The 14212-nt window shown below is 51.1% G+C and overlaps 2 protein-coding genes across 9 annotated transcripts in view; one reads left to right on the forward strand and one right to left on the reverse strand.

Moving 5' to 3' along the window:
* IQCE (IQ motif containing E) overlaps positions 1 to 12278 on the forward strand; it is a 50394-nt gene extending 38116 nt beyond the window's left edge. For 6 of the 7 annotated variants that reach the window (XM_017517080.2, XM_017517082.2, XM_017517083.2 and 3 more), the window contains 5 exons: positions 2085 to 2252; positions 5251 to 5277; positions 8377 to 8484; positions 9006 to 9127; positions 10255 to 10683. In XM_017517080.2, the coding sequence (XP_017372569.1) occupies positions 2085 to 2252; positions 5251 to 5277; positions 8377 to 8484; positions 9006 to 9127; positions 10255 to 10492 (663 nt within the window). In that variant the 3' untranslated portion in view covers positions 10493 to 10683. Of the gene's footprint in view, positions 1 to 2084; positions 2253 to 5250; positions 5278 to 8376; positions 8485 to 9005; positions 9128 to 10254; positions 10684 to 11740 lie in introns of those variants that run through there. The other variant, XM_017517081.2, reaches the window with a different exon arrangement.
* An 851-nt stretch (positions 12279 to 13129) lies between these two features.
* Positions 13130 to 14212, reverse strand: part of HAVCR2 (hepatitis A virus cellular receptor 2) — a 55711-nt gene continuing 54628 nt past the window's right edge. For both annotated transcript variants that reach the window (XM_017517085.2, XM_037734424.1), the window contains one exon: positions 13130 to 13484. The gene's annotated coding sequence lies outside the window, so the exon portion shown is untranslated. The remainder of the gene's footprint in view (positions 13485 to 14212) is intronic.

Below are 14212 nucleotides of genomic sequence, written 5' to 3' on the forward strand. Positions count from 1 at the left end.
TGATCAATTCGGCTGTTAAAACTTGTGCATACTTCGTGAAGTTCTAGCGTTGTGTTTTTCAGCTCCGTTAATTCACTTATATTCTTCTCTAAATTGTGTATTCTTGTTAACATTTCGTCGAACCTTTTTTCAAAGTTCTTAGTTTCTTTGCATTGGGTTAGAACAAGTTCTTTTAATTCACAGAAATTTCTTATCATCCACCTTTTGAAGGCTGCTTCTTTTAATGGAACACACTCGTTCTCCATCAGGCCTTGTTCCATTGCTGATGAGTAACTGTGATCCCCTGTAGAGGGAGAGGCATTCTGATTTTGGGTATTCTCAGCCTTTTTAGGCTGGTTTCTTCCCTTCTTATAGATTTATCCATCTGTGGTCTTTATAATTACCGTCTTTATAATTGGGTTTCTGAGTGGACGTCCAACTTGTTGATTCCCAGTGCTAAAATCTGAGCAACCCACTGCGCCAGCCAAAACAGCGGCGTTAAGATAGATGGTGCTTTTCTGACTCTGCACCAAGAACCGCTGCACCAAGGTAGTGGCAAAACCACCTCTCTGGCCACAAGAGTCGCGCTGGTGACCCGTGGGGCGCCTCCGCTGGGAATCTCTTGGTGTGTGAGCAACAAAAATTTGTCTGAAAGTGTGGCATTCTCTCGTTCTCTGCACTTTCATTGGGAGCTACAATCCCGAGCTGCTAGTGATCAGCCATCTTGGATCTCTCTCTTGAAAATCTCTCTTGGATCTCTCTCTTCCTGTTGAAAAATTTAACAGGACCTGGGCCACCAGGTGGTCCTGAGCTGTCCTGCGCTAGGCCCTGGGTGATTAAGGCTGAGGAGTATTGGGTCCTGGAGTATGGGGCCCAATGCAGAAGGTGGTTCTGAGTGTGGGCACAGGATTGGCTGCTTGCATAGGAAGGTTGTGTCCGAAGGCAAACCCTTCACCGTTTAGGAATTGGCCAGGCCCAGAGGGGCAGCAAGGATGCAGATGCCCAAGCATTGGAACACACAGAAAACGTAAAGCCAGACCAATCGTTCTGTGTTTGTTCAAGTCTGTGGCAGGCCACCTGCGCCCGGCCCCTGGCCCAGTACGCACTTGCAGCAGTCTTGTGTCTGCCTCTGGGGAGGGCTTTCTACAGCAGTGTGCTCTGCACTAAGCTTGCATGCTTGACATGAGAGTCCTTTTCATCTGTATTGCATAGTGTCCTGTGGATGATACATTTGGAGCCATCAGTGTTAGAAATCCTAATTTTTCTTTCTTTTTTTTTTTTTAGAGACAGGGTCTTGCACTGTTTCCCAGGCTAGACTACAGTGGCACAATCATGGCTCACTGTAGCCTTGACCCCTGGGTTCAAGCGATCCTCCTGCCTCAGCCTCCTGAGTAGCTGAGACCACAGAGGCGCACCACCACACCCGGGTATTTCTTAAATTTTTTCACAGAGATGGGGTCTCTGTATTGGCCAGGCTGGTCTTGAACTCCTGGCCTCAAGTGATCCTCCAGATTGGAGGGATTGCAGGGATCCTCCAGATCACTTGGCCTCCCAGACTGCTGGGATTACAGGCTTGAGCCACTGCACCCAGCCTGAAATTATGGTTATTTCAGTGGTCATTACAACAATCTTGGCTTCCTTCTACCTTAAAAACCATGCTAGAAATATATTGCCTTTAATCCCAGAAATCCCATTTTTATAATGTAGAGTGTTGAACTAGAAAAAAAAAAAGGAACCCCAGAAAAACAGTTCTTGCAGGAACAAAATGCGACTGGGTGTAGTGAGTGTGTGGCGGCCGTGTGAAGAAGCATCCTCTCTCCCTCCCGGGACTCTGCGGCCAGACGGAGTTGAGGGAGTTAAAGGAGAAGCACGCCTGCACCTGTGTGCTCGCCGAGACGCTCTGCTAGTCGAGACGCTGTTTCTTGGCAGTATGAGACCGCCGTTGTGTGGCGCGTGGGTGTGTGGAACAGATCTCTCCCCGACATTAATAAGTCTCAACTGATAAGCCCGGCCTCACTGTGCCGATTAATATCCTGTCCCCCTGCCCGATACTGATCGTCCCTGCCCTGGCTTTATCATCCTCTTACTCCCTCAATTTCCTGCAGGCTCGAGAGCTCCCAGCTCCCACTCCCAGCCCGGGGCGCTTGGAGCAAGACTGGCCGCTGGATTCCAGTAAGGAGGGGCTCCTACCGCCCCGCTCCCCGTGCTCTGATGGGAGAAGAGATGCTGCCGCCAGGGTCCTGCAGGCCCAGTGGAAGATGTACAAGCACAAGGTGAGGCTCCCCGAGGTGACCTGGGCTGCTCCCTCTGAGTCTTCATGCTCCAAGGCAAGCCACTCTCTCTCTAGGAATGACAAGGCCTGGAGGGCCAGCGGGGCCCCAGGTGTCCAAGCACCATAACATGCTGAAATAAAAAACCTCATTCACACACTGACTCATTCGTTCTGGGTGCATTTTGTTCAGTAGTGAACATCTCAGAGCCAGATTGCTTTTCATATAGCTTTCTTCCAGAACTATTCGAAAGTAAGTTTTAGACTTTACAAAACATCAGCATGTGTCTTCTAAGAAAAAGCATCTTCTCTTACCTGACCACGGCACTGTGATTGCACCTAGGATGGTCACAGCAGTTTCATATCCTCACCTAACGGCCCTTCCTATTCACGTTCTCCAAATGCCCAAGATGCCTATTTCCTGCCAGCAGCCGGTCACAGCAGTTTTCGACCCACGTCCCGTCAGAGCCTGGGGGTTGATTGGTTACATCTCCTTTCTTTTTTTTAACCAACAGTTCATCCTGGCTGATTTTTGTTTGTTTGTTTTTTTGAGATAGAGTCTTGCTCTGTTGCCCAGGCTGGAGTGTATTGGTGTGATCTCGGGTCACTGTAAGCTCCACCTCCCAGGTTCTAGCAATTCTCCTGCCTTAGCCTCCCAAGCAGTTGTGATTACACGTGCCCACCACCACAACCAGCTAATTTTTGTATTTTTAGTAGAGACATGGTTTCGCCATGTCACTTGGTCTCGAACTCCTGGCCTCAAGTGATCCACCCACCTTGGCTTCCCAAAGCACTAGGATTACAAGCATGAGCCACCACACCCAGCCTTTTTTTTTCCTTTTTTCATAGAGACAAAGTCTCACTCCATCAGTCAGACTGGAGTACAGTGGCACCATCACAGCTCACTGCAGCCTCGACCTCTCCGGCTCAAGCAGTCCTCCAGCCTCCCCCAAGTAGCCGGGACTATAGGCAGGCACCACCACACCGTGACAATTTTTGTAGAGACTGGTCTTGCTTTGTTGCTCAGGCTGGTCTCGAACTTCTGAGCTAAAGCCATTCACCTGCCTCAGCCTCCCAGAGCACTGGGATTACAGGTGTAAACCACCGCACCTAGATTTCTTTCTTTCTTTCTTTTCTTTTCTTTTCTTTTTTTTTTTTTTTTTTTTTTTTGAGATGGAGTTTGCCTCTTATTGCCCAGGCTGGAGTGCCGTGCGGAGTGATCCAAGCTCACTGCAACCTCTGCCTCCTGGGTTCAAGAAGTGATTCTCCTGCCTCAGCCTCCCAAGTAGCCGGGATTACAGGCATGTGCCACCATGCCCAGCTAATTTTTGTATTTTTAGTAGAGATGGGGTTTCACCATGTTGGCCAGGCTGGTCTTGAACTCCTGACCTCAGGTGATCCACCTTCCTTGGCCTCCCAAAGTGCTGGGATTACAGGCATGAGCCACCATACCAGGCCACATTCAGTCTTTTAGAATGACCTGCAGTTGTTACTGGTTGTAATGCTCAGATCATGAGAACCTGGCCGCCGGGCCCCTCGGGTCTGCTACTGGCTGCTGTCCGATGCATGCGTCCTCAGTTTTTGGCACAGGAAGGTGCGGCCTCACTGTGCTTTCCTTTCCCCAGACCTGTTTCACCATTTTCGAGCCATTGGGTTTTTAGAAGCAACTGGCCATTTGTGCACTTCCTCTTCCCCTTGCATAATTATAAAGATAAACCTCAGGCAAAGATAAAAAGATATGTGCCAGGTGCCACAGCAAGGCTCGCCCCCACCCTCCACCCCATTTGTGCAGCGCAGGTTGGGCACTGAGGGGGTGGGGCAGCAACCCTCCCAGGGCGCCGTCTGCTCCTGGGCTACACCCCACTAGGCCGGGTTGCCCTCAGCGCCCTGGAGCCACCTTTGCCGTCGCTGCCTCCGTAAGCTCAGTCTCGCACGCTCTGACTCAGGCTCCGTTTCTGTAAGCAATGTCGTTGCTGTGTCTCTGGCGTTCTTGAGTCCCACCCCATTTCCCTTCAACTGTCACCTTCTTCATGCTTGATATTTGGACTTTGTGCATTCTCCAGTGCCCCCGACCCCCCAGCCTGGCCACTGTCTGTCCCTCTCATTGAGACTCTCTTTGCTGCACTCTGTACCGCCACTTTTATTCAGTGTGTATTTCTTTTTCTTTTTTTTCTTTTTTGAGACAGAGTCTCGCTCTGTGGCCCAGGCAGGAGTGCAATGATGTGATCCTGGCTCACTGCAACCTCTGCCTCCCGGGTTCAAGTGATTCTTCTGCCTCAGCCTCCTGGGTAGCTGAGGTTAGAGCCATGTGCCACCATGCCCAGCTAAGTTTGTATTTTTAGTAGAGATGAGGTTTCACCATGTTAGTCAGGCTGGTCTTGAACTCCTGACTTCGTGATTCACCTGCCTCAGCCTCCTAAAGTGCTGGGAATATAGGCGTAAGCCACCTCGCCCAGCCTTATTCAGTGAATATTTCTTTGCTTCCATTTTATATTCTGTTGGTCCTTGTACTCAGTTCCTCCTTAATTTCCCAAGGGACAGATCCTTTGTACAGTAGTACAGACGTGGGCTGTGCACTCTGATTACTATGGAAAACATCTATAAGAACACGTGCTCCGAGGGATTCTCTCTCCTGACTGTGATATGGTGTGTGTCAGCTGCAGCCTGAGAAACTTCCCAAGATACCCTAGAGTGACTCTGATGACCAGTCAGGTTGGGGCCAGTGATCCAGACCCCAGAACCAAAGTCCCCTTCGTCACATCCCTATCAGGCAGCCTCAGCCTCTGAGTTCTGGGGCTTATCCAGAGAGGACAGCAGTCTGGACACCGTGAGAGGGCTTTCTCACTTTGAGCCTCCTTACAAAGGTAGCAGGGGAGGGAGGAGCCAGGGTGCCCAGGCCTCTTGTTGGCTTGATCAACACCTGTTGGCAGGATCAAGGAAGGAAACCCTGTGTGGGAAAACATTCATCTCATGGTAATTCATATTTTTTTTCCTTATTTCAGAAAAAAAAGGCTGTTCTGGATGAGGTAAGCAAGGTTTATTTCATTATTTTCAAAAAATGGATTTGTACTTTGTTATAAAGTAGGTAAGGGGATGTTTAAGGATGCGTCGAGTCCTTTTTTTTTTTTGAGACAGAATCTCACTCTGTGGCCCAGGCTGGAGTGAAGTGGCACAATCTTGGCTCACTGCAACCTCTGCCCCCCAGGTTCAAGTGATTCTCCTGCCTCAGCCTCCCGAGTACCTGGGACTACAGGCGTGCACCACCGCGCCTGGCTAATTTTTGTATTTTTAGTAGAGACGAGGTTTCGCCACGTTGGCCAGGCTGGTCTCTGAACTCCTGACCTCAGGTGATCCACCCGTCTTGGCCTCCCAAAGTGCTGGAATTACAGGCATGAGCCAAAGCGCCTGGCGAGTCCCTATTTTCATGAAACCAAACCAGACCTCAACATTAAGTATAAAATACATAAGCAATAGAAACATCAAATAAATATTTGGATAATTTCGTACTTTCAAAACCTCTTCATTTATTCATTCCATGCATTCATTCTTTCCATGCACATTCAGTGATCACCAGCTCTGCATGGGGCAGTCTCAGAGGTCCTGGGATGCAGAGGCTCAGATACACACGTGAACAAGTTACAGCCCAGGGTGGCTGGCCCTGCATACAAAGGCCAGGAAGTCCCTGCAAGGGGTGACATGCAAGGCAGGCCTCTCAGGACTCGTCAGAGCTCACTGGACGGGGAAGGGAGAGGAGGGTGTCCCAGCAGAGCCGGTGGGACGAGGAGTCTGCTCGATGGGCAAAGGAGTGGAACTGGAATGGAGGTTGAGTGCCACCCATGGCTGAGAACTGACAGAGTGATGAACAGTTCAGTTCTAAGACATAAGCCTTTTCAGGGAGGAGCTAGAAAATGAGAGCTTTATTTTGCTGTAGTCCTGGTGGCCTCTAAGATGCTCCCCTCTCCTCTAGGGCCCCTTCAGGGACAGCAGTGTATTTTCACTTAGACGTAGGAGAGGCTTCAGCCCCAGTCACTCAGAGTGGGTGCCGGGCCGCTGCCTTCTCACTCGCCCAGAGCCACTTCTCAGTCACAGGGCAGACCCAGCATCTGCTTGTCCTCACCATCCCTGAGTATGTCTGATGCCAACAGGGTTGACAGCTGTGCCATCAGGGCGGGGGTTGCCTTCCCTTCCCCTATCCACTGTCCCTTCCCCTTGGCCACATTCCTCATCCACAAGTATTTGCTGGGCTCGTGCCATGTGCTGGGCACCAGAGGAGCTTGTAACAGACCAGCCAGACACTCTCCAGTCAGGACAGCCAGCATGGTCGAGAGTGCAGGCGGCGAACCAGGTTCGGTGGCCTGCGTGCAGCTGTAGTGGAGAATGTTGGCATCTGATGGTGAGGCCACAGCCACGTGAGCACCCTCTGTGAGCAGGTAGCCGGACTGCCCACCTGGCCCACCATGCTGCCCCTGAGGAAGGGCCCTCTGCAGGCACCCAGCCCCCGCAGCTGGCCACGGTTCCTCGCAAGCACCCCTGCCTGTTGTCTCACTTTATGGTTATTCTTGCCGGCCTCCCATCGGAAGGCAAGCTCTGTCTTTGCCACCATACCTCTGGTGCCTAGACTAGCGCCTGGCATCTGGGAGGCATTCAGTAAATGCCCTCCAGTGAGCAAAGGGACCTGGGACTCCTCGGCAGATGTGCCAGTCAGTGGCAGGTGCCATCTCCCCATCCTGCTTCTCTCCCCAGCGTCCCCCATGCCTCAGGGTCCTCATCTCTAAGACAGCAGTGAGGTCACCTATGTGGGGTTTACCAGTGTATACGTAGTGTGTGGCATGATGGATATGCATGCCCCTCTCACCCCTCCAGCTGGCACAGAGCCCCAGCATCTGGCAGCCGCTTTACCAGAAGCTTCTGGGAAGCCTCCATGTGATCACCACACTCTGGTGGGTTGTTCATCCTTAATAGCCAGTGCTGCTTTGCCCTCTACTGAGCTCGTTTCCCACTCCCATATTTTTCCCCTTGTTTAAGACAAAACAGAGGTGCTTTCTCTTCCAACAGCGGCAGGCCCACTAAACTCACGTGGTATGGGGCTCGATGGGCATGCTCATCATTCTAATGTGTTTGAGAGCTGGGAGGGTTCACAGGGCTAGAGGCAGATCATTCAAAAATAAGTGCTTCTCCAAAAATGGAGCATGGACTTCAGACCTCACAGAGCTTACCTGTATATTATTTATTTTTTAATTTAACTTTTTTTTTTTTTTTGAGATAGAGTCTCACTCTGTCACCCAGGCTGGAGTGCAGTGGTGCAATCTCGGCTCACTGCAACCTCTGCCTCCCAGATTCAAGCGATTCTCATGCCTCAGCCTTCTGAATAGCTGGGACTACAGGTGTGTACCACCATGCCTGGCTAATTTTTGTATTTTTAATAGAGATGGGGTTTTACCATATTGGCCAGGCTGGTCTCGAACTCCTGAGCTCAATGGATCCTCCCACCTCAGCCTCCCAAAACACTGGATGACAGGTGTGTGCCACACCCAGCTAATATTTTGTACAGACAAGGTCTTGCTGTGTTGCCCAGGCTGGTCTGAATTTCCTGGCCTTAAGCCTCCTAAAGTGCTGGGATTATAGGCATGAACCTCTGCACCCAACCACATTTCTTGAGAAAATCACTTAAGGTTAAGCTCAAAGGATAAATAATTCTCTTAAGATCATTTTAGAGATCTTCTTGCCCCCTGCTTGACTTAGAAGATATATATGGAAACTAGATGAAACCAATACACTATTCCAACCCAGAATAAACTCTGCCACATGAAAATGTAACTGTGTATGAAATACTAGCTCCTATTAGCAGCTGGAAGGGACTGCACTGAGCAGCAGGCTCCTTCCCATTTCCAGAGTCTGCTCACGTGGTATCAGGTGCTGGTGCCTATGCTCCCTGGGGTGCTGGTTAGTTTCCCACGGACTGGGGTGAGTGGGAGTGAGGACAACTCTTTGGGAGACTGTGGCTACGCTGCAGTGAGGGCCACCGCATTCCCTGCTGCTACATAGCTCTTCCCTCTGCGTCTCCCTCTCACCCACCATTGCCCTGGGCACTCACACCTGCTTTTCTCTCCTTCCTTCCCTGACAGGCGGCTGTGGTGCTTCAGGCAGCTTTCAGGGGACATCTGGTGCGGACAAAGCTCTTAGCAAGCAAAGCACATGGCTCAGAGGCGCCCAGTGTGCCAGGCCTCCCAGACCAGGTAACATCGGGTGGGCGCAGGCCGTCCCAGCGGCTGTCTCCAGAGCTGCCTCTCTCACACTCCAACCACTGAGAAAGCGCAGGGCACCGCCCAGCCTCCACATCCCCGCTTGTCCAGCAGGCGTCCCCCACGCTCCATCCCTGGCCACGAGGGCCATACAGGCCCCTCTTCACAGGCCCTGGATGGGTGTGGCTTTAGGGCCAGATTGCCTTGAGCTGCCCGAGAGTCAAGCAGTTCCATAAAGATGTAGCTAAAAACTACTAAAGCCAGGCGCAGGCCATGCTGGCCCCTCGTCTTTAAGGAGGACAAGTGTTTGTTTCAGAATCTCTACAGTTTAAAACTTCAGAACCTGCTGCCAGGAGGTTTGTCACTGACTAGCAATTCCCAGGGGGCAGGGCCACCTGAAGGGGAAACTGAGCTCTTCATGTCTCCCTGACACCCAGGGTGCACTGGGGGCTGAGTTCTGGGAGCCGGTAGGGGGCTGCCACCTGGTCATCTTCCCTGCTGTCCTTGCACCACAGAGCTCTCCCGTGCCCCATGTTGCAAGCCCCATTGCCCCGGCCGATGGCAGCTCTGCACAGGAGGAAGCCATTGTCATCATCCAGTCTGCTCTTCGGGCACACCTGGCCCGGGCCAGCCACAGGTGAGTTGGGGTCACAGGGACGCGGGACACAGACGCCGCACGGGACACTGCCTGCTGCAGTGGGCCTGGAGCACTGGGCACAGGACCCGTCACAGGAACTGGAGCAGCGCCTGCCGCCTGCCAGCAGGACCTCAGTTTGGGGCCAGAGTAAAGGCCTCATGTCCTGAGGACTCCCTGCCGCACCACAGACATGGAGTGGACTGGAAGTTCTGATCCTCAGGGAGAGGCTTTTCCAGAGTCCCTTCTTCCCTACTGGGAGGAGACCAGCCGAGGAGCTTCAGACACCACAGAGCTCAGGTCACCATCCATCTGTGGTGTGGCTTTCAGCTGTGCTGATAAGTCATCCCTTTGTAAAGAAAACTGTGATGTGATCTCATTGTTGGACATGGCATATGATAGGCGACTTGTGCAGGGTCTAGATGGCAGCCTTCCTACTGGCCTCCTTGGCAGATTCACTAGGACTCTCTTGGTGGCAGAAAACCCCTTGAAGTGAACCTGGGCAGAGGGGGAGTTCAGTAAGGGGAAAAGACAGCCCCGCTCCCTCACCCCCCCTCTGCGTCACCTCGTGTGGGGCTCATGCCCCTCTTACCATGGACACTCTGGTTCTAAGCCTCCGTGGCAGAGCCACACAACCAACCAGCACTTTCAAGTGGGCAGTTTCCCCCTACAAGGCTGCATCTGCATCTCATGGTCCTGACCCCATGTGACCTGGAACATGCTATGGATTCAGCTGAGTCAGGGACCCATTCCTGGGCAGGGAGCCCCAGCCAGGACGTGGAGGGCCATGCAACCTGTGTCCACATCACCTGGAAATGGCAGCTGCCTGACCCAGACAGGAGACAGGGAAGGGAGCTGTCTGAGGCCCTTTATAAAACCGAACTGGCCTGACGTCAATATGGGCCCTAAGGAGATGGACAGGGGACATACGTGTCTGAGGCTCTTCACAACCAGACATGTCAGGATCCTGGGCGCATCTGGGGTACAGGGCTGGCCTCGGGGCTCAGGGCTGGCCGTGTCTTTGCTTTTATTGGAATACTTGCCTTTAGGCAAATTACTGAGCCCTGCCGTAAACCTCAGAGGTCTGAATTCTCTAAAGTCAGAATCAGTTGGAGTTTTCTTTTTTCTAGTGCTACCAGTAAAAGAACCACCACAACAGCTTCTGCTAAGAGGAGATCGGCTTCAGCCACACACAGGGACACCTCCTTGCCACCCTTCCTCGAAGCTCCTCCTGGTAATTTCATTCATTTGGATTATGGCACGAGGGCAGCTGCTCTGCTGAGGTCTAAGCCAAAGAGTAGCCGCCTCCAGGAAGCCTGGGCTGTGTTGGGACAGAAAGGAGGAGTGTCCCATCTGGAGCTGCCTTGAACTAAGCATCGCCTTATGCCAGGAAGGCTCCTGACAGGGCCTCCCTTGGCCCAGCTTGCTCCTTGTCCCTGGGACTGTAGAGGTCCTTGCTGTCTGTCTTTCTGCTCAGCTCCATTGGGACCAAGGCAGCTTCCTCCTTTGGGCCAGCATTTCTCTCGTTTGTTCATTTGTTAAGTAAAACTTTGTTATTATTTCCTTTTCTACTTTGTTAAAGGCCAAAACCACTCAGTGAAGAAGTCCCTGGCACTGCAGGATGCCACACCCTCATATGAGGCCTCATCCCTGCTCTTGCAGTGGTGTGATCTCGGCTCACTGCAACCTCCACCTCCCGGATTCAAGTGATTCTCCTGCCTCAGCCTCCCCAGTAGCTGGGACTACAGGCGTGTACCACCATGCTCAGCTAATTTTTGTATTTTTAGTAGAGACAGGGTTTCACCATGTTGGCCAGGATGGTCCCGATCTCTTGACCTTGTGATCAGCCCACCTCAGCCTCCCAAAGTGCTGGGATTACAGGCGTGAGCCACCACGCCCAGCCAAAAGCCCATCTCCACCCCCAAATTTCTGCTGCTCTGTGTGGACTTGAGATTCCGTTCTTATTCTGCAGTTAGAAACCCCTCACTGACACTTTTCTGTAAACAGAGGCTGAGTGCAGAGGCGTGGTGTTGAGACCAGAGGCTGTCAGGAGATGGACAAGTGCATCTTGAGACCCTGTAACGAGTGTGGCATAGAGGGCTGTCTCACATGCGAAGTGTCAGGCCAAGGGCTTTGCCGTGCGGAGTCCTTAGGTCTCCAGGGTGGAGTTGGGGAAGGACAGGGTCCACAGGACAGCAAGAAAACCCACAAAGGGAGTGGCTCTTCTGTGCCCAAAGGGTGAGGGTGAGGAAGGCTAGTGGGCAAAGGAAGGATGAGGCCTGCCTAGGACCACGTGCCTTAGTTTCAGTGTCCCTGCAGGACAGGCCCAGGGAGCTGGTAGCCCCTCAGCACCACTCCAGTAAGTGTGGCGGGCGGAGGCCTCGCTTTCCCAAGGAGATCCCTCCTGTGATGACACAGAGGGAGTCACGAGAAGAGGCGGAGCCTGGGCCTGCAGCAGACCTGGAGGCCCCAGTGCCTTCCCTCCCCAGGGGGTCCCATTAGGGGCTTTGTTTTAGAGAATCTCCTGCATGAGCTAAGACTTTTACACCACAATTTGTCCTGGCAATCACCATGTATGAAATTATATTTTATTCGTTTCAGTCATTTCTTAACCTAGTTTCATCAGAGCTAGAAAACTTTGAACTTTGATATTCTCTCCAAAACCTCCATTTGTGAAGCTCAACAAAAAGATGAGCAGCCCTGGGGTTTCAGGGAAAATGTACAGACACCCAAAGCCTGAAAAGCCGCCGAGCCTGCCTGTGACTCTCGGGCTCTGCAAAATGCTGTGAATTGTCCTCCAGGAGCTGATTCTGCCGGCCTCACCAGACTCTGCGCGGGTGACCTTTAGCAGCTTTGATCAGGGCTAAAGCCTGCGTTGATGCTGCCCTTTTCTCTTGCTAAACGCAAGTGATTTTAAAGGGGCAGGTTCATCGTCCTGCCTGAAAGCACCATTATGGTGCCCCAAGGATTCAGCTTTACCGACCTAAGGAAATGTCTCTGTGAAAAGTATAAATCAAGCTTTTGTTTGAGCTGTTTTGTTTTGTTTTTTTTTGTTTTTTTAGGAGAAAAAGGAGATAGACTTGAAAACTGTTTTTAATTTCATAAGGTTCCCTTTACAATTCAAGAGAACAATGACCAAAACCTGACTCAACCACTTTCTATCTGTGTAAATTTCTTTATTCTTTCTCTTTTCTTTCTTTTTCACTCTGTTACCCAAGCTAGAGTGCAGTGGTGCCATCATGGCTCACTGTAGCCTTGACCTCCCAGCCCCAAGTGACTCCTCCGCTTCAGCTTCCCAAGTAGCTGGGACTAGAGGCATGCACCACCATGTAGAGACAAGGTCCCACTATGTTGCCCAGGCTGGTTTTGAACTCCTGGGCTAGAGTTATAGGCCTGAGCCATTGCACCTAGCCTCTATCTGCATAACTGCCAACAATGAACTTTTAGACTCTGTCTCAGTTCTCACAACTATAAATCACACTACAGTAGATATAATTAACCTAAGAATTAAATGCATAAAGCATGATGTCTAGTACATGGAAAACAGTAAATGTTAGCTTCTTCAAAATCAAAGTCTGCCTTCAGAATGGACTAAGTGCTCTCTTCAGAGCTCTTCATGAAGACAGAATCTCATTATCTGACCCTGGTTCTCTGGCATTCCCTATGTTTTCATCATACCTAAGTGAGTCAGATCCACACTATCCCATTAATGTCCTACATCAGTGGTCCAGCTATTTTTGGTTAATAATCAATTTCTTTGAGAATCTGATAAAAAGCTCCCCTTCCACACTCTCTTGTGGAAACCTGTCTTCTCCTCCCAAACTCCATCTCTCTCTATTCCCTTCCAATCAGGGTGGAAGCTGCTTTCCTCTCCTGGATTCTATCTTTCTGGATTCTCTCACTCAGTGTGAGAGTTAGCTGTTTCTTTCTCTTCCTCCTCCTGTTTCTCTCTCTCTCTCTCTAAATAAATCATTTTCTACCAACAACAACAACAACAACAAAGCTGTGGGTCCCCTCTCTCCAAAAAAGCTTAGTGGTACAAAAGATGCTTATAACTTGGGAGCTGAGGAGGATCACAAACCCTGAGAAGACCCTGAATGAAACCTAGGTACACCCCTCACTCTAGACTGTCCTTCTGCCTTGATGCAGTGCCCTGGATGGGCTGCAGCTCCTCATTAGAAGGCCTCTGGGCTCCCAAACACATCTGTTTTACCTGGTTCATGGTTTTGCGTGGGCAATGGCATTGGAGGAGCAAAGGCAGACACTGTCATTGTCGTTGGAACACTCGTGGCCGTTGGAACAGTAGTGCTCATTCTAACAGTTGAAACAGTCGTGACAATTGGAGTAGTCATGACACTGGCTGGAGTGAGAAATCAACATGAGAGTGAGCGTGAGTCAACCAACAAGAAACAAGAGCCTCAGGCTGGAACTGTACCCTAGCACACCAATGACAGACTGTCCCTAAGTGGTATTATCTCCCCTGAACTCTCAATCTTGGTCATTGCCCAGCTAGAATCTGTGACAGGGAAGGGCTTTGGAGACATGCCCCTCCTTCCAAAGAAGAGCAGATGTATTGAAAGGTGTATATTCAGCAAATAAAAACACACACCTCATATTTGCATAGGAGCACTTTTTTTGGGTCAGGGTCTCACTCTGTCATCCAGGCTGGACTGCACTGGCATGATCAGCAGCTCACTGCTGCCTCAAACTCCCAGGCTCAAGCAATCCTCCTGTGTCAGCTTCCCAAGTAGCTGGGACTACATGCAGGCATCACCACACCTGGCTAATTAAAAAAAAAAATAGGCCGGGCGCGGTGGCTCAAGCCTGTAATCCTAGCACTTTGTGGGACCAAGGTGGGTGGATTACTTCAGCTCAGGAGTTCAGAGTTCAAGACCAGCCTAGGCAACAGGGCAAAACCCCATCTCTACAAAAAATAGCCAGGTATGGTGGCACATGCCTGCAATCCCAGCTACTCAGTAAGATGAGGCACAAGAATTGATTGAACCCCAGAGATGGAGGTTGCAGTGAGTTGAGATCGGGCTACTGCACTCCAGCCTGGGAAATAGAGTAAGACCCTGTCTCAAAAAA

Source organism: Cebus imitator, unplaced genomic scaffold (genome assembly GCF_001604975.1).
Source record: "Cebus imitator isolate Cc_AM_T3 unplaced genomic scaffold, Cebus_imitator-1.0 Scaffold616, whole genome shotgun sequence".
Lineage (NCBI taxonomy): Eukaryota > Metazoa > Chordata > Mammalia > Primates > Cebidae > Cebus > Cebus imitator.